This window comes from Giraffa tippelskirchi, chromosome 6 (genome assembly GCF_054371585.1).
Source record: "Giraffa tippelskirchi isolate mGirTip1 chromosome 6, T2T-mGirTip1v1.2.pri, whole genome shotgun sequence".
Classification (NCBI taxonomy): domain Eukaryota; kingdom Metazoa; phylum Chordata; class Mammalia; order Artiodactyla; family Giraffidae; genus Giraffa; species Giraffa tippelskirchi.
This window is the reverse complement of record NC_137280.1, coordinates 164,680,286-164,705,497: the sequence shown is the minus strand read 5'-3', so window position 1 is coordinate 164,705,497 and position 25,212 is coordinate 164,680,286. Positions and strand designations below refer to the sequence as shown.

At 41.7% G+C, this 25,212-nt stretch overlaps 1 protein-coding gene across 5 annotated transcripts in view; it reads left to right on the top strand.

The window, feature by feature from the left end:
- Positions 1-994: 994 nt before the first annotated feature.
- MCTP1 (multiple C2 and transmembrane domain containing 1) overlaps positions 995-25,212 on the top strand; it is a 544,348-nt gene continuing 520,130 nt past the window's right edge. For 4 of the 5 annotated variants that reach the window (XM_081498745.1, XM_081498744.1, XM_081498743.1 and 1 more), the window contains exon 1: positions 995-1,723. In XM_081498745.1, the coding sequence (XP_081354871.1) occupies positions 995-1,723 (729 nt within the window). The remainder of the gene's footprint in view (positions 1,724-25,212) is intronic. The other variant, XM_081498747.1, reaches the window with a different exon arrangement.

Genomic DNA, 25,212 nt, shown 5'->3' with positions numbered 1-25,212 from the left:
GGGTAAACTCCCTGCAACTTTAGGGCTTGCTTTATTGTCAGACTTCCCTGGAAACCTCTAGACCCTGATCGCAGGAGAAACTAAGGGCACAAGCAAAGAGCAGGGAGGGGAGGATGGGGATGAAGTCAAGGCAGAGGAAATCAAACTCTTGTCCTGGACCTAGGGCGCGCAGCGGGGCGGGGGCAGCGGCATTCAGCCTCAGAACTCGGGCGGGTTCACCTCTCAGTGTGGACACTGGCTGCTCCGCAGGACCCACGGAAGGCGCATGATTTCCACCCTGGCTCGCTTCATCGAACGGACTGAGATGGTAGCCGGAGGGTGCGTCTCGCTGCCGGCCCAGAGCTAGCTGCGTGGGTACCTAACCGTGGCCGGCTACCGAGGAGCAAGCTGGCTCGGGCCCCTAACCAACTCCGCCCGGCTCTCGCCTCGCTCGCCCTCCCACCTGGGAGCTGGAGGACGGTCCCGGGCGCACCGAGGACTCCCTGTCGCGTGAGCCGCCCGCGCGCCCCGTTCCGAGGCAGCCGCCCCCGCCGCTGACAGGTGCTGCCCGGAGGGCGTCGGCTGCGGGGTCCCCTGGCGCGGTGGCTGGGAGCACACAGCCGATCGCACTTCGCTCCCCGGGCCCGGAGCCGGCGAGGAGAGGGGGCCAGGGCGCGGCCTCGGGGCGGGCGGAGGGTGCAACTCCAGTGGCCTGGAGCCCCGGCGCTCGGAACCACAAACTTTGCGGCTGCCGCGATCTGGCCGCAGCGCCAGCCCACTGTCGCGGGTGCGCGAGGAGGCGGCTGCGGCGCCGGAGTCCCGCGGCCGGAGAACCTCGGCGGCGCGGGCGGCTTGCCCCCGCGCTGGCTCGAAGGCGTCGGTCACTCTCGGTTGGTGCTGCTGCGTCCGCCGCCGCCGCCGCCGCCGCCGCCGCCGCGGGGCTCCGGGAGGAGGCGCAGCCCGAGAGGGCGGAGAAGGAGGAGGAGGAGCGGAGAGGAGGAGCGCGGGGTGGAGGATGGAGCCCCGGGCGGCCGCGGCGGGCTCGCCCGAGCCGGCGGCGGCGGCGGCGTCCTCCTCGTTCCAGGCCCGGTTCTGGAAGAACCTGCAGCTGGGGGTGGGCAAGAGCAAGGGCGGCGGGGGCGCGCGCGCGGGGGGCCCCGAGCGCCGCACTGCAGACACCCCGTCGCCCTCCCCACCGCCCCCGGGGGGCCGGCGGGATGCCCCGGCCGGCTTGGGTGGCGCGGGCAGCCGGTGGAGCGGCTTCAAGAAACGGAAGCAAGTCCTGGACCGCGTCTTCTCCTCCTCGCAGCCCAACCTGTGCTGCTCGTCGCCTGAGCCTCTGGAGCCCGGCGGCGCTGGCCGAGCCGAGCCGGGGTCCACGCTGCGCCGCCGGATCCGCGGGCATCTGCTTCCCGCGGGGAAGGGGCCAGGGGCCGCCGCCGCCGCCGCGGGAGCAACACCTCCCGGCGGACGCTCCCCGGACTCGGCTCCCTCTTCGTCCTCCGCCTCGTCCTCGCTGTCCTCCTCACCCCAGCCTCCCCCGAGGGGGGACCGCGCCCGGGATGAGGGCGCGCGGCGTCGGGGCACCGCGGCGCACTTGTGCCATCAGAAGAGCTCCTCGCTGCCGGGCACCGCCTGCTTGGAGCAGCTGCTGGAGCCGCCGCCGCTGCCTCGCGCTGAGCTAGCCCCGAGCCCGGCGGAGCCGGGGACCCCAGAGAAGGGCCTGGAGCGCGGCAGCAGTGGGGTGAGTGACAGGTGGGCGCGGCCCGAGCCGAGGAGCGCGGGGCCACGCCTCCAGTGGTGGGCGATCTGGCCCCCGGGAGTGGCCGGGAGGGGGCGGGTAGGGGTGCTTCGGATCAAACAGTGCGAGGGAAAACGTCCCGCTCCTACTTAGCAGAGTTCTGATTTGCCCTCTGACTTGACTTTGGAGAGAAAGAACACCTACTGCTAGAAGCTTGTTTGGGTCGCTTTCTTGGCTGCTGATGAAACTGGAAGTATTAATGGTAGCCCAGTAGGAGAGGACCCTGGGGAAGGAAATGGCAACCCACTCCAGTGTTGTTGCCCGGGAAATCGCATGGACAGAGGAGCCTGGCGGGCCACAGTCCACGGGGGTAGCAAAGAGTTGGACACGACTGAGCGACTAAGCACAGCACAATAGGAGAAGAATAAGGTTAGATATAAAATGCATACTTTTTGGAGAGCCCCTAAAAGGCCAGTCTAGCTAAGTCTCATCTTGTCCAAAGAAAAGCAAGCAAACCCAACACACTTGCAGGGAAAATTTGAAATGCGAAGAGGCGAATTGATGGCAAATGTGAGGTCACGTCTTGGGGAAACCCTTTAAGCAGAAGTCTTCATCTACCCGCCCTCCCTTCTCCAGACTTCCTGCTGCGAGTGCATTGCTGTCTAACAAGTGGACAGCGTGTCTCTTCCGAGTTAGTCACACGGATGTTCCTATGGCCTTTTCTGTTTTATAGTCATCTAAAGTAGTTGCGTTCAACTTATGCTGCTTTGTACACCACGTTGACTCTTTGGTCAGGCAATAGTCAACTAAAAATCTATAAAACGTTCCACTGAGCTGCGGCTTTTACTCCCTCGGTTTTGTAGAGGCAGTGTTCTCCTTTTATAAATGTTTATCAAATCGTGGTCATGCTAGCAAGTATTTTGAAAGTTGCATTCTGCCAGGGACCTAAAGAACTTTTTTCTTCCAATACATCTTATATTGTTTAAATTCTCATTATCTTGACTCTGATTAGTTGTTAGGTTAGTGACATATACAGTAAAACTTTAATTAGATTAAAAGTTGGGTCACAAAAACCGTAAAGTGTTCAAGGGTAAGTTATGGGAATAGATGGACTTTCAGTTGAAAGTTTTTACAGTTTATTGGCTAATGTATTAGTGTAATCAGAAAGTAAACCAGAATACTGGTATGTTTTGTTGTTTCATAAACACGGTTGCTTGCAATAATCTGATGTCACTGATGGTCTGGAAAACACCTGATGGTTTAGAACAAGGTTTCGGTTATTCTCAGAGGAGTAGGCAGAGATAATATTGACAAAAAGCCTAAATGAACCTACCTTTCCTTTTTGTCTTGAAAGAGAGCTGAATAGAACTCCTGTTTCTGGTTCCAAAATGAGGTGGTTTTAAAAAGATGCTTTAAATTCAGTGTGGATGAATACTGTATATTTTAAAAGTATTCATTTTTGAGTGTGTACATAATCCTAATGTATAAGAATTTTAGAGCTGAGACACTTGTTTACATTTGTTTTTATTAACTTTTATGATCAAAACTTATTTAAAACAACACCATATTTCTGCAAGTGTTAACTTACTAAATAAGTTGGAGTTCACTGAACCAAGATATTTTCACAACAATAGAAAGGAATTCAGAATTAATCTCTATATTCACTTTTATCAAAACATTTTCAGACACTATCACCTTTATTTGAAAAATACTGCTATTTAAATATGAACGTTCTATACAAAAGACCAAAAAACCTATTTGAGAGAATATGAAGCAAACATTATTACCTGTGTCTTCACAATATTCTGGGCACTTACATGACATAATCCTCACAGCTGCCCTATATGATAGACGTTCTGGTTGCTATTTTATATATTAGGAAATCAATGCTCAAAGAAATTAAAGAATCTTTCCAAGGTCACATGGTTAACATATGACAGAAAGAAGTTGTGTCCTTCTCTAAAGTGTTTTTCCATCACGACAGCTACGCTTGACCACTTTTAGAAGTTTGTGTGTCTCTGAGATAACTTCAGTCCTATTGATTAATACTCGTAAGTTTGCCTATCAATACATTCTGGTTTCCTAGAATCTGTTCTGTGATTGATTAGCTGAATTAATTTGTTCTTTGTTCTCTGTAATGCATCGTTGTGTATCTTTTATATCACATTTACAAATGACATTATTGATCATACCATCTGTAGTTCTAAAGAAGCTTTTCATTATAAAGAACCAGAATGTCAGTGAAGTCATAGGAGGAATACAAGGGCTAAACTATCTTTCAAAGAGTAGGTAATAGGTGGAGTGTAGACAGCAAAATAGGCCCTGAGGCTTAATTGTTGATTTGCTGCATCTGCTGCTCACGAGGGCTTGTGCCCTGAGAAGTGGACAGTTTTCTGTTAAGAGTCCCACATCCAGTTTTTAGCAGCATTCTTTCACTGATACACAGAGAAGATTCCTCAGTCTACTAAATGCCTCTTTGCCCAACTCCAGGACCCTGGCTCACCTCTCTAGAGAGAAGGAAGAGATGGAGTTGGAACCTGGAACTGGAAGAGGACTCCTTAAGGTGTCCAGGAGTAGGTGTAACTCTGCAGCGCCCTCCGGGCTTCCAGCCTGTCTCAGGGATCTTTCCTTTCTCTCCCTGCACCTCCTCACTGAAGACACTTGGGCATGGGGAGGGAGCTTGTCACACATGCAGATTTCAGTTTTACTCACAGTTCATAAGCACAGATGGGAACACATAAAAGACAAGATGCTAAAAGCCTTAAATCCATCTTCAGATTGCCTAGAGAAAAAGCCCTTTCTCTCAAAAAAGAAAATTCATTGCAAAAGAAAGCAGGTTACTCAAATTTTCTCTTGTTCTCTGCTTGCTTCTGGCATTAGCCATGTTCTCCAACACACTCCCCACCTCTCCACCCCCCAGCCCAGCACGAGGCCCCAACAGCATATGTGCACATATGCTGAGACTGGGTGGAGATACGGTACAAAAGCAAAAAAATATCATTTTGGACTGCTTGGGAAAGAGATTTAGAAGTCCCTGCTGTATAATAATTACAACTGAACAAACCAGTCTACCTCCCTTGCCCCTTCCAGCCCTCTTGCTATTGTGCTTTTTTTTATTTTTAGTCAAATATACCTTTGAAACACAATTTAGCAGACTTAATAATGCCTTGCTGTTGGGGCATGTGCATTATTTAAAAGGTTCTGCTTCGAAAAAAAAAAAGAAAAAAGAAACTCCTTTCTTACCACTGATTCTAGTTCACGTGCTGGGCCATATTGTCATACCAGATGCATTTCATTTTCTGCAACACAGTTGGGAAAGAGGCTTTCTCAATTTGTGTGCATATCAAAAATGTGCCAATTTTATGTATTCTGTCTTGATGAGTTACTAAAATTATACTTCGCTGGAATCAGAAAGTCCGTTAAAGAGTGAGGCATGAATATGTTGCATTTTTTAAGCGTTTTAACAAAAGTTTGCAGTGTTTATGAATGTTAATCCTTTATTTTTTTCAAATTCATTTTGTTAAGATTGCTTTCATGGAGAAGTAAAAGTTATTTTGAAAAAAGTGAGTAAACTATTCAGGATATGAAATGTTTCAGGATAGGAATGTTTCAAAACACAGTAGGAAGAATATCCATTCATTGTGATAAAATTTCTAAATTATGTAGGAAAGCTCCAATAAAAAGTAGAATATACTTTTCTAAGATTAAGTCTAGACATGAAGTAAATCTGGCTTTATTAATTATCTGATCTTTTAAAGAAAGTCTGTATTAAAAACTTTTAAAAATGTGATTTGGGGAATTTTTGCTATTTTTCAGGTGTCTTTAATCTTACTTGAAATAGCATAATTTAGAGTTGGGAAAGGCATAAATTTAAAAAATTAATGTAAATAATTAAAACTACTAAAATCCTCCTAATAATCTAAAAAATAAATTCCTAAAAGGAGTGTTAGCAGCTTTTCCAAAGCTTTTTCAAAGTGAAAGAGTGAGGGTGAGATCTCAGGACATTTTAGAGCAGGATGTACAGTTCGATGTGTGATTGAATTCTTCAAAAATATTGGCATCATCAAGTTATCCCAGAGAAACGGCTAGATAGAATGATAGTTTTGGTTTGGAGTGGAATTGTTTCCTTTAACCTTCAATATCAGGTGTATTTGGTGGATTTGTGTAGAGCTGTGGATCTTATGGGCTTCCCTGATGGCTCAGATGGTGAAGAATCTGCCTACAATGCAGGAGACCTGGGTTTGATCCCTGGGTTGGGAAGATCCCCAAGAAAGGAATCCTACCCACTCCAGTATTCTTGCTTGGAGAATCCCATGGGCAGAGGAACCTGACGGGCTACAGTGCATGGAGGTTGCAAAGAGTCAGCCACGTCTGAGTGAGTAACACACACACATACACACACATACACACGGATCTTGTATTTATAAATGCAAGTATTATCAGGTAGATGTTAATTGAGATGGGCTTGAAGCCTGTCTCAATAAAGACTGGCAGTTATGTGCTGTTATTATTTTTGAGTGGTATGTTAAAGTTTTGTCACTGCCACCATTGCAAGTAAATGGGTGCTGAAAAAAATCCATAGGGGCTTTGCTGGTCCTTTGACATAAATTATTTTCCTTGCAGTGGTGGCAAAAGTAGCCTAAAATTAACCCAGGCAGTACTGGTGACATCACAGCTTCTTTAAATAGTAATGAAAAAATTCTTATATAACTTTTGGCAAATATGTGCACACTATCATGAAAAAGTGAATAAATGCTTTGAGGGATGAAGTAAAAGTAACAGGTTCATAAAGAAAGTAGGACAAATATTTCCTCTTGTTTTCTGTTGCCCTATTGTTTGGAAATAGGGGATGATTTCACAAAATTAAAGGTTAATAATATATATTTGGCACAAGGAAACAGGTAGTATGATTTTTTCACTTATATCGATTATCAAAATGTTTGGCAACTCTAGACTGACGACACGTAAAGAGTATGTGTAGATAATATTTGTCATTATCAACCTTTTCTTCTAGTTTACATTGTTGTTTATAAATCAGGTGTGGAAAGTAATTACTAAACCTCAACAATTCAAGATTGTATGCAAATGTATTTCCCACTCCAATGTATACCAGTTTCTTAGAATTTTTTTTTTTCCAGCAAAATAGCAGGCCACAATCTCCCCAGGGTCTCCAAATATTCATGTTTAATATTACTCTGAATGCAAGCATCATGAAAACTTCATTTTCATTATAATGAGATTTAAAAGTCTCGCATATTATGTTCTTGAGAGAACAGTTTTCCTATGAAACCTCTTTTGAGATATTTTGCATCAGCCTTATTTCCCATTCTCTTTGGCCCTAGCCACTCTGGAAAATTATGACACGTGATAGATGGGACTCTGGACATTTTAGGATCAAGGCAAGCCTCCTAATCCTACAGATTTTATTTAGAGAGGCCCCTTCAGTATTAGCGAGCTCACCTTATTTTGCACTGCTGGAGTAGAATTTGGCAAGCCTTAGGACAGTGGACCTCTGGAATCAACATTGTAAAATGGACTGGGGAAGACTATGCAATAAACCGTTGCTGAATGAATGAAGGGATGAATGGATGGGCTGGAGCTGTTCAGAGATAAATTCTCTTGGAGAAGTTTCAAAATCACGTTATGGTTATATAAAGATGTTCTTCTTCCCTTCTTGTTTCCAAGTCCTTTTATGTCTGGCAAACGTATTTGACATTCCCCTCTTCTCTCAGCTGCCGGACTGGCTTTTCTCAGCCTGTGCTTTAATTCTGGTTGATATCTGAGGGCACGAAGGAGGATATGACCACCCTAGTGTGCTCACGTGGGGGACGGGGGAGCCATTTCTGCTTCTGAAGTCCCTGGCTCGGGGATGTGTTTCTTGTTGCTGGTCTCTGACCCCAGCTGTCTGTTTTGCACCCCAGTCTCCGTGTCTGGCCTCTAAAATTACACCCCCACATCTGGATCACTGACGCCTGTTGACATGTCCTGCCTCACGATCTCTGAGTCTTGAACTCTCCTTGGATATTAGCTCAAGATCGCTTTGCGGCCTGCTTCATTGCACTTCTCCTCAGCTCCATTTACTTGAACTAGATTAAAAATCCCATCTTGATCAAGAATCCTGCCCTCGTTAGCCTGACTCATTCTGCCGCCTCTTGAGGTGCCAAGTGTGTGAACTGGGGTTCAGACCGTCTGCCGGTTGCTTTTCATAGTGACCACCTGTCTAATGTTCAGCCTATTTTTAGAACACCGAAGCCTCCTTCAGAAAATCAGCGTTGCCTGTCAACGGCTTTCGCCTATGAGGGGTGTTTCTTCCCTTGGAGGATTGGACCAGGGCTGTTCATTGTCTCTGGTTCCCTGCTTACTCTTCTGTTTTCTGACTCTCACCCTGCCTGCTCTTTGACACACACACCCCCACCGCCCCCGTTTCCTTAGCTCTGCTTGTTTCCTCTTTCTTTTTAACATTTTCTCTCTTTCTGATTGCAAGGCGATTTTTGTAACTAACCGCTAAGCATCTGGAGCTTTCCCAGTGGCTCGGTGGTGAAGAATCCGCCTGCAACGCAGGAGACGTGGGTTCAGTCTCTGGTTTGGGAAGATCCCCTGGAGAAGGAAATGGCAACCCACTCCAGTATTCTTGCCTGGAGAATCCCATGGACAGAGGAGCCTGGTGGCTATAGTCCATGGGTCCTCAAAAGAGTCAGACACAATTTAGCGACTAAACAATAACAGGAACTAAGCGTCCGGAGCTGTGCCGACCCGTATGGCAGAGACACTGGGCTACTGAGCACTGGAGAAGTGGCTGGTTCATGTTGAGATGTGTGGAAAGTGTAACGCGCACACCAGATTTTTGACGCCTTAGCTCAAAGAAAAGGAGGTAGAATATCTTACTACTAATTTCTTATATCACTTGCATGTTGAAAATAGTAATGTGGATACATTGGGTTAAATAAAATATATTATTAAAGTTAATTTTACCCATTTCTTTTCATTTAAAAAGGGTGGCTGCTAGAAAATTTTCAGTTGTGTTGTGTGACATGTTTTCATTTTATTGGACAGCGGTCATCCAGAGCACGTGTTCAAACTCCATTGCCCACAGGGGCCATCCAAGTAAATGAGCAAAGGAGGTTTGCTGGGGCTGACAGTGAGTGAAGGAAGGTGCCAGGGGCTCCATTCCAGGGGCAGCGAGTTCTCCCTCCAGCTGATATTATCATTCAGTGAAAGAAGCAGTGCAGCCAGCGTTTCTAGGTTCTTTAACAGAAGCCCCCCCAAAATCCAGATTTTTGTGTGACATCTCCAGAATCTCGCATTTGGGGCAAATAGTTTATTTATTTATTTTTTTTAAAAACTGCAACATAGATCAAATAAAATATATCTCTGGGCTGAATTTAGCTATCAGCTTGAACTTCTGACTCAGAGAGTTCATGTTTGACTTTGCCTCTCCATTCCTAGTGCCAGGAGAATGCTACCTGGACACAGTGGGTGTCGGTAACATTTCACGGAATAGCAGCATCAGGAGTGGTGGGATGGAAGACGGAATGCAGCAGGTTGAGGGGTGCATGGGAAGAGGAGGGGGGACAGGGAGGCAGGTCAAGCAGTCTGGCTTTTCCCGGGGGTAAAAGAAAGTGGTGCTGACGGCACAAGGACTGTGCTGGGATGGGATCGTGGGCAGGCTGTTGGTTTTGCTTCCAGTGGAGATAGAGACGGAGAGGTTGAAGTTAAAGGAGACGAGGTGGTTAATTGATGAATGCAGTCCTTAAAGGTACGGGTGGAGGTGGGCCCAGAGATCAGGGAAATGGTAGTGTCCGAGGAAGAGATGGCATGGGTGTGGATGCAAGTAAGGAGCAGGCTGGGTGGCAGCAATTTGAGGGTTCTCCCAGACGATTCAGTTATATATGTGTTCTTTTTCATATTTTCCATTATGATTTATCACAGGATATTGAATATAGTTTCCTGTGGTATACAGTCGGACCTTGTTGTTTATCCATTCTATGTATACCAGATTGCTTCTGCTAACATCAAACTTGCAATCCATCCCTCCCTCCTCCTTGGCAACCACAAGCCTGTTCTCTATGTCTGTGAGTCTGTTTCTGTTTCATAGATAAGTTTATTTGTGTCATATTTTAGATTCCACATAAAAGTGATACGGTATTTGTCTTTCTGGCTTAACTTCGCTTAAGCGTTATAAACTCTAGGTCCATCCATGTTGCTGCAAATGGCATTATTTCATTCTTTTTTAGGTAAAAGCTCATATTCTTGATAGTTATTTTGGATTCTTCTTGAGTAAAATAGTTATTTTCTCTGCAATACTAGGTAGCAGTGAGTGTTAATGAAACAAAAGAAAGGGCAAGACATACATTTGTCAGTTTAATAAAAAAAAAAACAGATAAAACAAGAACCCCCTACATATTTTTGTTACACAGATTTTTATGGCACCTGATGTGAAAGTGATTAAATATTTGGGGAAATAGATAATGCAAGGGTTTGGAATTGAAGGGCTTTGTTGGCAGTTTTCTGTCTGAAGGCGTCATGCCTCAAATGTTGTGATATGCATTCTCTGTCAGACACAAAGTTGACCCATGAGTGAACACATGATCAGTTTCTGAAAACTGCAGCTTGATATTCTCTCAGAATAGAAACGATATTCTGTCTGGACCTTTTTTGACTCCTGTTCTTTTATGGAAATGTAAAATAGCTTTTGATAAAAGAAAAATTCAACATTTCTATAGTTGTTTTTGAATGATATTTTCCACACCAAACTAGAAGTCTGAGTGTTTTCCAAAATCTCTTTTGCAATTGAAATAGATTTTGGAGGCAAGTTCTGTGTCGTTACAAAGCTGTTGCCAAAGCTCCCTGGAGATGGGAACACCCTAGATCAGCGCGCCTTTCTGTCTCTTGGCTGAGGGCAGTCATGAACTGCGCCTCCCTCAACTTTCAAAAGGATGCTGGAAGTGAGGGGCAGTGATGAGGTCCTCCCGAGGCTGGGACCTCACCTGGTTCTCACTGGCCTTGCGCATGTGCTCTTTCAACTCAGTGGTTTCAAGCAAACCAACACTGACTTCAGCACTTTGGTCATCGCCCCAGTAATCTCTCTGCTCCCTTTGGCCCCTAGGAAGCCCATGTTTACAGTAGCCTCAGTTCAGTTCAGTTCAGTTGTTCAGTTGTGTCTGACTCTTTGCGACCCCATGGACTGCAGCACGCCAGGCCTCCCTGTCCATCACCGACTCCCAGAGCTTACTCAAACTCATGTCCATTGAGTCGGTGATGCCGTCCAACCATCTCATCCTCTGTCGTCCCCTTCTCCTTCTGCCTTCAATCTTTCCCAGCATCAGGGTCTTTTCCAATGAGTCAGTTCTTTGCATCAGGTGGCCAAAGTTTTGGAGTTCCAGCTTCAACATCAGTCCTTCCAGTGAACACCCAGGACTGATGTCCTTTAGGATGGACTGGTTGGATCTCCTTGCAGTCCAAGGGACTCTCAAGAGTCTTCTCCAACACCACACTTCAAAAGCTTCAATTCTTCGACGCTCAGCTGTCTTTATAGTCCAACTCTCACATCCATACATGACCACTGGAAAAACCATAGCCTTGACTAGACAGACCTTTGTTGGCAAAGTAATGTCTCTGCTTTTTAATACGCTGTCTAAATTGGTCATAACTTTCCTTCCAAGGAGTGAGCATCTTTTAATTTCATGGCTGCAATCACCATCATCAGTGATTTTGGAGCCCAGAAAAATAAAGTCAGCCACTGTTTCCACTGTTTGCCCATCTATCTGCCATGAAGTGATGGGACCGGATGCCATGATCTTAGTTTTCTGAATGTTGAGCTTTAAGCCAACTTTTTCACTCTCCTCTTTCACTTTCATCAAGAGGCTCTTTAGTTCTTCTTCACTTTCTGCCATAAGGGTGTTGTCATCTGCATATCTGAGGTTATTGATATTTCTCCCGGCAATCTTGATTCCAACTTGTGCTTCCTCTAGCCCAGCATTTCTCATGACGTACTCTGCATATAAGTTAAATAAGTAGGATGACAATATACAGCCTTGACGTACTCCTTTTCCTATTTGGAACCAGTCTGTTGTTCCATGTCCAGTTCTAACTGTTGTTTCCTGACCTGCATACAGGTTTCTCAAGAGGCAGGTCAGGTGGTCTGGTATTCCGATCTCTTTCAGAATTTCCCACAGTTTATTGTGATCCACACAGTCAAAGGCTTTGGCATAGTCAAGAAAGCAGAGGTAGGTGTTTTTCTGGAACTCTCTTGCTTTTTCGATAATCCAGCAGATGTTGGCAATTTGATCTCTGGTTCCTCTGCCTTTTCTAAAACCAGCTTGAACATCTGGAAGTTCACGTTTCACGTATTGCTGAAGCCTGGCTTGGAGAATTTTAAGCATTACTTTACTAGCGTGTGAGATGAGTGCAATTGTGCGGTAGTTTGAGCATTCTTTGGCATTGCCTTTCTTTTGGATTGGAATGAAAACTGACCTCTTCCAGTCCTGTGGCCACTGCTGAGTTTTCCATATTTGCTGGCGTATTGATTGCAGCACTTTCACAAGCGTCATCTTTCAGGATTTGAAATAACTCAACTGGAATTCCATCACCTCCACTAGCTTTGTTTGTATTGATGCTTCCTAAGGCCAACTTGGCTTCACATTCCAGGATGTCTGGCTCTAGGTGAGTGATCACACCATCGTGATTATCTGGGTCATGAAGATCTTTTTGGTACAGTTCTTCTGTGTATTCTTGCCGCCTCTTTTTAATATCTTCTGCTTCTGTTAGGTCCCTACCATTTCTGTTCTTTATCGAGCCCGTCTTTGCATGAAATGTTCCCTTGGTATCTCTAATTTTCTTGAAGAGATCTCTAGTCTTTCCCATTCTATTGTTTTCCTCTATTTCTTTGCACTGATTGATGAGGAAAGCTTTCTTATCTCTCCTTGCTATTCTTTGGAACTCTGCATTCAAATGGGTATATCTTTCCTTTTCTCCTTTGCTTTTCACTTCCCATCTTTTCCCAGCTATTTGTAAGGCCTCCTCAGACAGCCATTTTGCTTTTTTGCATTTCTTTTTCTTGGGGATCATCTTGATTCCTGTCTTCTGTACAATGTCATGAACCTCTGTCCATAGTTCATCAGGCACTCTGTCAGATCTAGTCCCTTAAATCTATTTCTCACCTCCACTGTGTAGTCATAAGGGATTTGATTTAGGTCATACCTGAATGGTCTCGTGGTTTTTTCCACTCTTCCATTTCAGTCTGAATTTGGCAATAAGGAGTTCATGATCTGAGCCACAGTCAGCTCTCGGTCTTGTTTTTGCTGACTGTATAGAGCTTCTCCATCTTTGGCTGCCAAGAATATAATCAGTCTGATTTTGGTATTGACCATCTGGTGATGTCCATGTGTAGAGTCTTCTCTTGTGTTGTTGGAAGAGGGTGTTTGCTATGACCAGTGCATTCTCTTGGCAGAACTCTGTTAACCTTTGCCCTGCCTCATTCTGTACTCTAAGGCCAAATTTGCCTGTTACTCCAGGTGTTTCTTGACTTCCTACTTCTGCATTCCAGTCCCCTATAATGAAAAGGACATGCCTTTTCTTCAGTAGAATAATCTTTATTCTGTAATTATCCATCGTATTTACAGCCACCATGGAAGAGAGGCCACTGAATTATTTCCTTAATCTTTTGAAACCTAGATCTCACAATACCTAAGATTTATCATTAGGATTTTCAAGCTTGGCTTGGCTTTATTCTCACAAAGTGATCCTCACAGACAAAAAAAAAAAAAAAAAATGGGGGCAGCAACTTGGTGAGCTTCTTTATTTATACAGTTCATCTTTTAATTAGAGAAGAATGATGACCTTTAGGGTGTAAAGATGTATTCTCATAATCACAGAAAGCTCATTTTGTGAAATCGCCTGAAAAAGAGAGTTGGAGAATAATTGAATTAGAAACAAATTGATCTGGGACAGCAGAGCTTTTGTTTGTGTTGAATGCTTAAAGGATATTCTGTTTTTTGTTAATGTTGCTAATGATTCTCAACAGCTCTTTTTATAATATAATCCTCTTAGTTATATCTGAATGGCATTTTGGGTGGTGTATTTTGTAAGTGGCCCGGGGCTGTGGGCTTAGCAGGCTCATGTGTGTATCCTTGGAGTCCAGGACTTGAGGACATCCAGCCTAAATAACGTGGACTGAGAAGGGGAGGGAGGTGGGTCCTTAAAGGCAATCAGATTGGTATGATCAGGCAAAAAGTTCCAGTGTCCACATGGATGCAGTCAATAATCAGCAGTTGGGAAGATGGGTGATCAGCCATCCAGAAAATGTTTGAGTGGTTGGACCCAGTTCCTGGCTTGGTACACAGGGTCCCCTCCATTTCTGCAGGGGGAGACTTTTTTTTTTTTTTTTCTGTATTTTTAAGATAGAAGGAGCATAGAGTACAGAATGAAAGTGTTCAGTATGTAGATTCTTTTTTTTTTATGCCTGCCCTCTTGAATGAGTTGTACTATGTAAAGCTATAGTAATGAGATGACTAGTTTTAAAGTCAACTGTGCTACAAATGATAGCACCCGAACTAACCTAAAGGGTGTCTTATTTATTGAGTTGTAGAATTTTGGAAAAGGACCTACAAAACATGCATTATATAGATACATACTGATAGTTAGGTGATGAATACACTGGAGAAGTTAAGATAATATCTTCTCCTCCATTTATCAGAATGTAGAATATAAACAGTTCCTGATCCACACCCCACTATGAAGCAGTTTCATTTACAAAAACATGCTTTAGTAGTATTCAGCCAGTGCTGCCTTAGATTTTCCAATTGTCCCTGCTATCACACTAATGGGAAAAAGAAAACAAAACACTTTGCTTTTAGGGGATATGTGGTTTGAGTACAAAGAAAGAGGAAAAAAATAGTATAAAAAAGAATGGTTTAGGTGAGCTGCCTGCCCCTGGCCCAGAGACCACACTGGTTGACTTTGCCAAGGCAGAGAGAGGACCAGGTGAGTATCTTCCACAGCTCAGTAAGACGCATAAACCTCTTCAAACCCCACATTTTTCTTCTGTAAAACTAAGGGAACAATATACCTACCCACTGGTGCTGTTTAGAGGGTCCAGTGAACCAGTGTCAGTTCCTGGCATTGTAGATGCTCAATATATACTCATTATTCTCTCATACTCCGCCACCCCCTGCCATTACTGCTGTTAGTCTATTATTTTTCCATACTTAGCTTAACAAATATTTTCTTTAAAAGTTGCCCCAGTGTCTTTGGAGCCTTAAGGCATGATCACTTACACATTAGCATGAATTAGTTCAGTTAGAGTCTTTTCTCCCGAATAGAAATGTAAGGGTTGGATAAACGGTGGAATTGGCGGGGTGGGAGTGAATTAGCTTGATCTGTACAATTCGTGGCAGTGACCTGGAACTTGGTGGGTACTACAGAACTCAGGCACTGAGATGCTAGAAAATAGTGGAGCTTTGAGTGGAGTGCATGAGAAGAGAGAATGCAAACTGAAGATTCTCTTTGATCCAGGACTTGACTGCAGAAGGGCTCTGGATCTGGCAAGGGCCTGGGAAACTACATCATTCTCCATCCATCGTAACTTCTTGCTCCTAGAACTTGGGGCGGATATTCTAGTGCCGTGTTGTGTGTGTGTGTGTTAGTCGCTCAGTCGTGTCAGACTCTTTGTGACCCCATGGACTGTAGCCCACCAGGCTCCTTTGTCCATGGGATCCTCCAGGCGAGAATACTGGAGTGGGTCGCCATTTCCTTAGGACTCATTTGGCAACCAGCCTCCATTTATGACATTGCTTTCCTGGGCAAATAAAGGTGATAAACTGCTTTCTAATGAACTTCTGGAACCTCACCAGTTTAGGAAGCCAGAGGTTGCTTGCACTTTACTGATAGTATTTTCAAAATGGTCAGCCTTCTTGTACTTGTAAATTTCCCTTCACCATGTCTTAAGTGTCTCAGATAAGGTCACTTTGGGTCACTTCCTTTGCTTAACATCAATATTTGCATTACACGTAGTAGATATTCCACAAGTTGAATAATTAACATCATTTTTATATTAAGTGAAGAAAACCCTTTAATTTTTAGAGTACTAGGAGAATAATCAGGGATAGATTGCATGGTATGACATAAGTGAACTTTATTTTTAAATTTTCTGACATTTATTGAGTGGCTTGCTCATTCATTTTATAAAAATAATATCTGAAATAGCTTATTAGCTGTCAGCTTGTAAAAAATTCAACATATCTCTATTATTTCCTAATATCTGTATGGTGGGTTTCCCTGGTGGTCCCTGGTGGTAAAGAGTCTGCCCGCAATGCAGGAGACCCAGGTTTGATCCCTGGGTCGGGAAGATCCCTTGGAGAAGGAAATGGCAACCCACTCCAGTTTTCTCGCCTGGAAAATCCCATGGATGGAGGAGCATGGCGGGCTACTGTCCGTGGGGTTGCAAAGAGTCGGACACGACTGAGCGACTTCACTTTCATTGGTATGGTACTGAACTGAACTTTTTCAAATAAAACATCTCATAAATCTAAAACTCTAAGGATTTAGTCAACATGATTTAAGTTTTCTGATTCGGGACAATTATGTAAAACCTGTAACAAACAAATGAACCCATCCTAGGAAAACTGATGTGGACTTCTGTTAGTAAAATCATCAGTTTTTCTATTAAGCTACTTTTTATTCTCGTGAGAAGAATAAATACATGGTTTATCCCACAACCTTGTTTACAGGTTTACGGGGATTTTTTTTTTTCAGGGTTACACTGAAATAATCAGTTTCTCAAACATGGATATTCTAAAGTGATTTCTTATCTTTCTAAGCACATAGCTATCCACATAGACCATTCTTAGATTTTTGTCCTGAGAACTGATTTAGGCATCTTTATTTCATTTTTAATCTTTTTATATTATTTATATTGAAATTTTTGTGTAAGTTTCTTTCACTTCCTAAAAGTTAGTGTGATGTTTAAAACTAGTGATGCTTCTGGTGTCATTTAAAGGTATTTTACAGAGTGCCTCCCTAGGCATGTAGGAGTGCCTAAATTCCTCAGTTGAACTCTGTGCTCTCAGAAATCTCCTTGATTGAAAAATGTATCTAAGGATTGTGGAGTGCGTCTTTAAGAGCTAAATCCTCCTAAGATCAACTGGTGAGAGTGGGCAGGACTTAATGAGGACGGATCTGTGGTGGAAACTTTGGTCCTCCCTAATCCCTTCATTTAGTGATATGTCCATCCCTGGGCAGTGAAGGCAGTAGCCTGTGATGGCCTCTTGACTGTGTCCCTCACCTGGCATTGCCCTCTACCCACAGGGAACTTCCTCTCCCAAGATTGTCCTCCTTCAGTGGGGCGCTTGGAACCAGTGACTGCTTGATGAGGAAAAAAAGGAAACCTAATTCACAGAATTCTTACATTTGACAACTAAAAGCAGTTTCCTGATCTTTATAACCAGATAGTATATGAACAGTAAGTTAATACTAATAAGTACTTTATACTAATTTTCTGCAGCTCTTGAACCTCCAGGACACAATGTGACTATAAAAAAAGATTCCCGGCCCAACCCGGGACATCTCTGCAGTTCCAGCTCCAGGAGTCCCTGCAGTTTGTGACAGCCTCCTTTAAAGCCACATCGTGGGTCACCTTCTCCCTTGCTCAATCCTGCCCCCTTGCTTCCTTACACGTGTATCTCTCTGGGCATTCTCCTGACCCTCATAAACTGTCTGCAGGCATCTCTGTATTGCAGAGACTATTTCCAGGGAAGTCAATCGGACAGACATCACTGTCGAACTTCCTAGTGATCTTTTAAGTTTTAGGAGCAAACAAGTAGATGTCATGGAAACAGTGGTAAATTTTGGAGACAATCAAGAGTTTTGCTGGAGAGTTAACACTGAAGCTTAAGATAACCTCTATGGAAGGATAAAGAAACACAGAAGTGCCAGAGGAGATGGCACTAGATGGCAGTAAAGTTAAACAGAGATTGAAAATACTACCAAAAATCATTTATTATAGATTAAAAATTTTAAGTTTTTAAATTTTTTTTTTTAAATCACCAAATAAAAATATGGGAGGAATCTTTTTTATAGTTACATTGTGTCCTGGAGGTTCAAGTGCTGCAAAAAATTAGTGTAAAGTACATATTAGTATAAATTTACTATTCATATACTGTCTGGTTATAAAGATCAGGACATTGTTTTTAGCTGTCAAATGTAAGAATTCTGTGACTTAGGTTTTCCTTTATTAAGTATCGGAGCATAACATCTTAAGGTGGTTGAATGTCTTCCCTAACAGTATTATGCATTTGCCTGGTGCATAGCATCTAATTACTGTTTAGGTGTGAAGTTGTGTCTGACTCTTTTGCAACCCCATGGAGAGGCTTCTCTGACCAGGAGATCTTCCTGACCCAGGGATCAAACCCTTGTCTCCTGTATTGTAGGTGAATTTTTTACCACTGAACCATGTGTTCAGATGTTTATTGAATGAATATATGAATCAGTGAATAAGGCTGGGAGTTGAATGCAAATTCTGGATGTTTTCCTTACTGTTTAGAGGAATGGAACTTCAGAAATGTTGCAGTTTAATGTGACTTCTGATGCTTTTAACGATTATTGTGGTTAAAGCCACTGTGTTGACTTTTAAAAAAGTAGATTGAACTTCCAGGAATCTACTGTTAGGACATAATAAAAAGTATCAATCAAATATGTATGTAGACTTGTCCATCACTCTGTTACTTTTAACAGGGAACAATTAGCAATGGTTCAGATTTTCAACAATAGGGAAATGCTTGAACAGTAAACTCACTGGAGCATTATGGAGTCATTTAAAGTGTTTTCAAAACATTTTTTGGCATGCATTAAAATTCAACTTTATTTTTAGAACAGTGAGAGATTTATAGAAAAGTTTAAAAAGTAGCACGGAGAGTTCCCATATACTCAGCAGCACCCAGCTTCCCCTATTATTAACACCTTACATTACTATGGTAGATTAGTTACAGTTCATGAGCTGACACAAATATATTTTTGTTTAAAGTCCCTATTTCATTCAGATCTCCTTAGTTTTTAACCTAAGGTCATTTTTTGGTTACAGGATCCCATTTAGGACATCACTTAGTCCTGTCTCCTTAAGCTCCTGTTGGCTGTGACAGCTTCTCAGATTTCCCCTATTTTTGATGACCTTGATAAACTTGAGGTGTACTAGTCAGCATTTTATAAAATGTTTCCCTGTTGGGATTTGTCTAATATTTTTCTCGATAGTAGGCTCAGGTTACAGGCGTTGGGGAGAAAGACCACAGAGGTAAAGTGCCGTTTTCCACATCTTGGCAAGGATATATCCTTTCAGCGTGACTGGTCACTGTGAACCGTGCTCGCTGGGCTGAGGTGGTGTTTGGCAGGCTTCTTTCTCCTCTGTCAAGTTCTCCACACTCCCCAGCCTCCCTGCCCCTTCTCATGCCGTGCTCTTTAGAAGGAGGTAACTATGTACCACTTATACTGAAGGGATGGAAAGTTATGTTCCATTTCTTTGAGGGTGGAATATTTACATCAACTCTTAGAAATTCAGTGCAGATTTGTCTAGTCTCCCCATTTTTTATTTTTTCAGTCATTTATATCAATATGGATTCATGGATCTTCATATTATACTTTGCGTTATAACTCAGTACTGCTTTCTTTTTCACTCAGATCGTTTCAGCTCTGGGAGCTGCGAGCTCTTTCCAGTTGGTCCCTGTGTCCCTTTGACAGCCTCCGGCCATTGGGTCTGTTTTTCTTGAGCACTTCTTGATTTCTTTACTATAGGAATCTCTAGGCTTATCTTGTATGTCTCCTGGCCTAGTGCTAGGAATTGCTATTTCCTAAGAATCCTTTGTTCCTTTTATTGGAGAATGGTATTAGAAACCAAGATTTGGGCATTTAAGTATGTTCATTGCTATTGAGAAGCACTTTTTAATGGCATAGAATAGTGTTTATTATAATCTGAAATTTAAAAAAGTGTCATCTTGGATATGTGAGATGAATTGTGTATACAAGTTATAAATATAAGTTCATAGAAAAAGGAAATATACTGAATGTCAGCAGTTCATTTATCAAAGTGTTGTAAGGTTTTTGGTTTTTTATACTTTTCTTTTCTCCTCCTAAATTCTGGGTTATGAATCATATACCTTGCTATTAGGGGGAAAATGGTAGGTAGTGTTTTCTTAACATTAAATTATTTTTTAAAAATAAAATGAGACGGGTCTGGACCATACTTGTAGTAATCATTAAGCTCTTATGTCCTACAGATTCTCATTATATATACTAGGAATTGAACCAGAAGCTGTTATCAACATCTGTTTTGAGGAGAATTTGAGGACAGCTAATGTAATGATGGAAATTTCCCAGAAAACAGCATGATTGTGAAATGTCCTTAGCAGTAGTGAAATGATTCAAGAAGGTTATTACTTCTGATGTTAGGGTTTCTTAAACTTCAGTGACTCATAGTTACTGTCATATCTACATACCTCCTATGCAATATTTAATGCTGTCGTTTAGTTGCCCAGCCGTGTCTGACTCTTTGTGACCCCACAGACCGCAGCACGCCTGGCCTCCCTGTCCCTCCCTATCTCCCAGAGTTTGCCCAAGTTCATGTTCGTTGCATCGGCGATGCAATGAACAATATTTCATTGTTGTCTCTAAATTGATATTTTAAACTTTAGATATATCTAAGAAACTTTTTCACAACCCGAAGTAAAAAAAATCTTATGTCATGAATGGAATGTAAACATAAGACCAAATACAATGAAACAATAGAACAATGTTATTAAAGTTAAAAAAAAAAAAGTGACGGTTGCCCTAATGTAAAGTCTACACGTGCCTATGGCTAAAGTGTCCTGCATGGTTGTGGACCCTACCTGACAGCCTTGTCTTGTGATTTTTTTGCTCCCTCCTGTTGAGTCATGTTGTTCCTACTTTAGTTTTTCCTAATGACCCTCCCTGCCAGGTTGTTTGTTGTGCGGGGAACATTTAGCTAATGCCTGCTCATTTGCCTGCTATCAGCTCATCCTCAGAGAAGCCAGTCCTGGTTTTCCTGACTTCCTCAAATCCCCAGCTTTCTCCTTTACATTCTGCTTTATTGCTTGTTCACAACTGCAGTGTTGTCGTAGTGAGGTGATCTGATGACCCATCTCTCTATTTTTCTTTCACGAGGGTGTGGATCTGTGCTCAATCTTCTCCCAGAATGTCACATCGTGTCTGGCCTGCAATAGAAATTCACTACATATTGAATGAATAAGTGAATGTAACAGTCCTAGGGTTTTGACTGTTAAATTAGTGAATTCCTAACATTCCTGTGAGTGTAATTTTTTTCTCTCCACCCAGCTTATTTCTCTCCCAGGTAATGTCAACTTTGACTAAGCAATGATGACGGATAGGGAATAACAGCCAATTAGTTTTTTGTACTTGTCAGAGGGATCTTTGACTCCTCTTTAGCTAATGCATTCAAGCTGTTTCCCAAAGCAATGGCCTAACTTTCACATAAAGTAGCTGTATTATGACAAAGCGGTAGCGTCAACACATAAAATATATTTATAAAACATACAAAGTATATTCATAATTATTAAATTTGGGAAAAGGAGATTGCCTATGTACCTCCTAAAATCATTTTGCATACCCACAGTAGTATGCATATCAGACTACGAGTCACCCTGGCTTTAGTGATTTGCATAGTGAAAGAAGGGTGAAGCTATGAAGTTATTTTTAAAGAAGTTATTTAGTTATTCATTTGATTAAGAAATCATATTATTTTTAATTTGATTTACAGTATTGTTAGTTTCAGGTATACAGCAGAGTGATTGAATTATACATATACATGTGTATTTCTATATTCTTTTTTATTCTTTTCCATTATAGTAAGTTATAAGAAATTAAAAATAGTTCCCTGTGCTATATAGTAAATCCTGGTTGTTTATCTATTTTATATATGGTGGTATGCATCTGGTAATCCCATGCTCCCAATGTTTTCTATGTCTGTGACTGTTTCCGTCTGTAAATAAGTTCATTTGTACTATTTACTTAGATTCCACATATAAGTGATATGATATTTATCTTCCTCTGTCTGACTGAACTTCACTTTGTATGATAAACTCTAGGTCCAGAAATTAACTTATTACAATCACAGTAATACCGTTTTTTTTACCTCCCCTTTTTAGTCCTGTGTCTGACGAGTAATATTAGTCAAGGTCTAAGCACAAACCACTCTTGGAGTATTTGAAGCAGAGGGAACATAATGTGGGGAACTGGCTTCACAGGCGATGGCGAAGCTGAGAAGCTGACCAGGGGACAAGCCCGAGCTCGGCAGGAGTAAGCAGCCAGGACAGAGTGAGGCGGTGGCTGGCGTTGGGGTTGGGTCTCCCAGGGAGACAGGTGCCATGATGAAGCCACGGGAGACATGCAACTCGGCCAGGTGCCTCTCCTGAGGCATGGAAGTCAGAGGAGGGCTCTTCTAGCTTCGCCCTCCAGTCCCCTCTATTGGCTGAACCCAGTAGGACATAGGCTGACGCAGAGCCAGCAGGAGCTTGAGGTGGGCAAGGGGAGGGTAAGGGATGAACCTGCCGGCAGACAGCCCAGGACCAGCCCTATATTGTGCCGTGCCCTTCATGTTATATCCCTGTGACCCAATTAGTTTATAGCTGGTAGTTTGTAACCTCTTAATTTTCTTCTCCTGTTTTGTGCATTCCCCATCTCCTCCCCTCTGGTAACCACAAACTTGTTCTCCATATCTGTGAGTCTGTTTTGGTTTTGTTATATTTGGTTTTGTTTGGTTGGTAGATTCCATATATAAGTGAAAACACAGCATTTGTCTTCTCTGACTTTTTTTCACTAGCATAATGCCTTCCAAGTCCATCCATGTTGTCACAAAGAGCAAGACTGTATTCTTTTTTATGACTGAGTAATATTCCATTGTGTGTATGTGGACACACACATTCACAACTTTACCGTATCATCTGTTGATGGATACTTAGGTTGCTTCCTTCCCTGGGCTATTGTAAATAATGCTGAAATAAACATTTGGGTGCATAGAAGTTTTTGAATTAGTGTTTCATTTTCTTTGGATAAATACCCAAGAATGGAATTGCTGGATTATATAAGAGTTTCCTTTTCTCCACATCATCACCAAACCTTGTCATTTCTTGTCTTTTTGATGATAGTCATTCTGACAGATGTGGGATAATATCTTACTGTGATTTTGATTTGTATTTCCCTGATGATTAGTAATGTTGAGTATCTTTTTGTGTCAACTGTTGGCTATCTGCATGCTTTCTTTAGAAGAGTGCCTTCAGTTTTTCTGCCCATTTTTAAATCATATTGTTTTTTGGGTATTGAGTTGAATAAATTCTTTATATAGTTTGGATAGTAACCTTTTATCAGATGTATCATTTGCAAATATCTTCTCCCATTCGGTAGGTTGCCTTTTTGTTTTGTTTATGGCTTCCTTTGCTGTGAAAAACCTTTTTAGTTTGATGTGGACCCATTTATTTATTTTTGCTTCTGTTGACTTTGACTGAGGAGACTAATCTTAAAAAAAAAATTGCTAAGACTGATTTCAAAGAGTGTACTTCTTGTTTTTTTCTACAAGTTTTATGGTTTCAGGTCTTATATTTAAATCTTTAATCCATTTTGAGTTTTTAAAGTATGGTTAGAAAAAAGATCATTTCGTTCTTTTACCTGTAGCTATCTGGTTTTCCCAACATCATTTATAATTAAAGAAATTGTTATTCCCCAATACATATTCTTACCTCCTTTGTCATAGATTAATTAATCATACGTGCATGGATTTACTGCTGGGCTCCCTATTCTGTTTCATTGATCTTTGTGTCTTTTTTTTTGGTACCAGTACCATAGTGTTTTGATTACTATTGCTTTGTAGTATAGTCTGAAGTCAGGGAGCATGGGGTTTCCAGTTTTGTTCTTTTCTTCGCAAGATTACTTTGAATACTTGGTGTCTTTTGTGTGTCCATACATTTTTAGGATTATTCTAGTTCAATGGAAAATGTCTTTAGAGTTTTGACAGGGATTACATTGAATCTATAATTGGTTTGGGTAGTATGGACATTTTAGTAATAATTCTTCCAATCTGTATACACAGAATATCTTTCCATTATTTGTGTTATCTTTAATGTTTTTCATCAAGATCTTACATTTTTTAGAATACAGGTCTTTCCCCTTTTTAGTGAAATTTATTCCTAGGTATTTCATTTTATGATAAAGAATGATAAAGATTTATGATAAAGGTTTATTAGTCCTAATAGTTTTGTGTTGGGGTCTTTAAGGTTTTCTCTATATAGTTTCATGTCATTTGCAAACGATGACAGTTTTACTTATTCTCTTCCAAATTTGTATGCCTTTTATCTCTCTTGTCTGCTATAGCAAGGACTTTCAATACTGGGTTGAATAAAAGTGAGAATGGGCCTTCTTGTCTTGTTGTTGATCTTAGAGCAAAAGCTTTCAGCTTTTCACTATTGAATATAGTGTTAGTTCTGCGTTTTTCATAAATGGCCCTTATTATATTGAGGTTTGCTCCTCCTGTACCCATTTTATTGAGAATTTTTATTATGAATGAATGTTGAATTTTGTCAAAGCTTTTTGAACATATATTGATATGGTCATGTAATTTTTATCCTTTGTTTTGTTAATGTGGTGTATCATATCAATTTATTTGTGTATGTTTAACTATCCTTGCCTCCCTGGAATAAATCCCATATGATCTTGATGTATGATCTTTTTTAATATATTGTTGAAGTCATTTTGGTAATATTTCGTTGAGTACTTTTGCATCTATGTTCATTGAAGAGATTGACCTGTAGATTTCTTTTATTGTGATGCCTTTGCCTGGTTTTGAATCAGAGTAATGGCAACCTCATAGAGTAAGTTTAGAAGTACATCCTCATCCTCATTTTTTTGGACTCACTTGAGAAGTTTTGGTATTAATTCTTCTTTAAATGTTTGGTAGACTCCAATAAAAATTTTAAAATGTTTGGTAGATTCCCCTGTGATACCATCTGGTATCATTAAAAATAACTAGATACCATCTGGTCCTGGACTCTTTTTCTTTAGAATTTTTGATTAATGATTCAATTTCATTTCTAGTAATGGGTTTATTCAGATTTTCTGTATCTTTATGATTCAGTCTTGGAAGATTGTATGTTTATAACACTTTATTTCTTGTAGGTTGTCTGATTTGTTAACATGCAGTTGTTCATGATACTCTTTTATGATTGTATTTCTGTGATATCAATTGTAACTTCTCTTTCACTTCTAATTTTATTTATTTGGTCCCTTTCTCTATTTTTCTTGATGAGTCTGGCTGAAGGTTTGTCATTTTTATTTCCTTTTTTTCAAAAAACCAGGTGTTAGTTTCATCTTTTTCCCCTTCTATTTCATTTATTTCTGCTCTTATCTTTATTATTCCTTCCTTTTATTAGCTTGGGTTTTGTTCTCTTTCTAATTCCTTTCTGTATAAAGTTAGGTTGTTCATT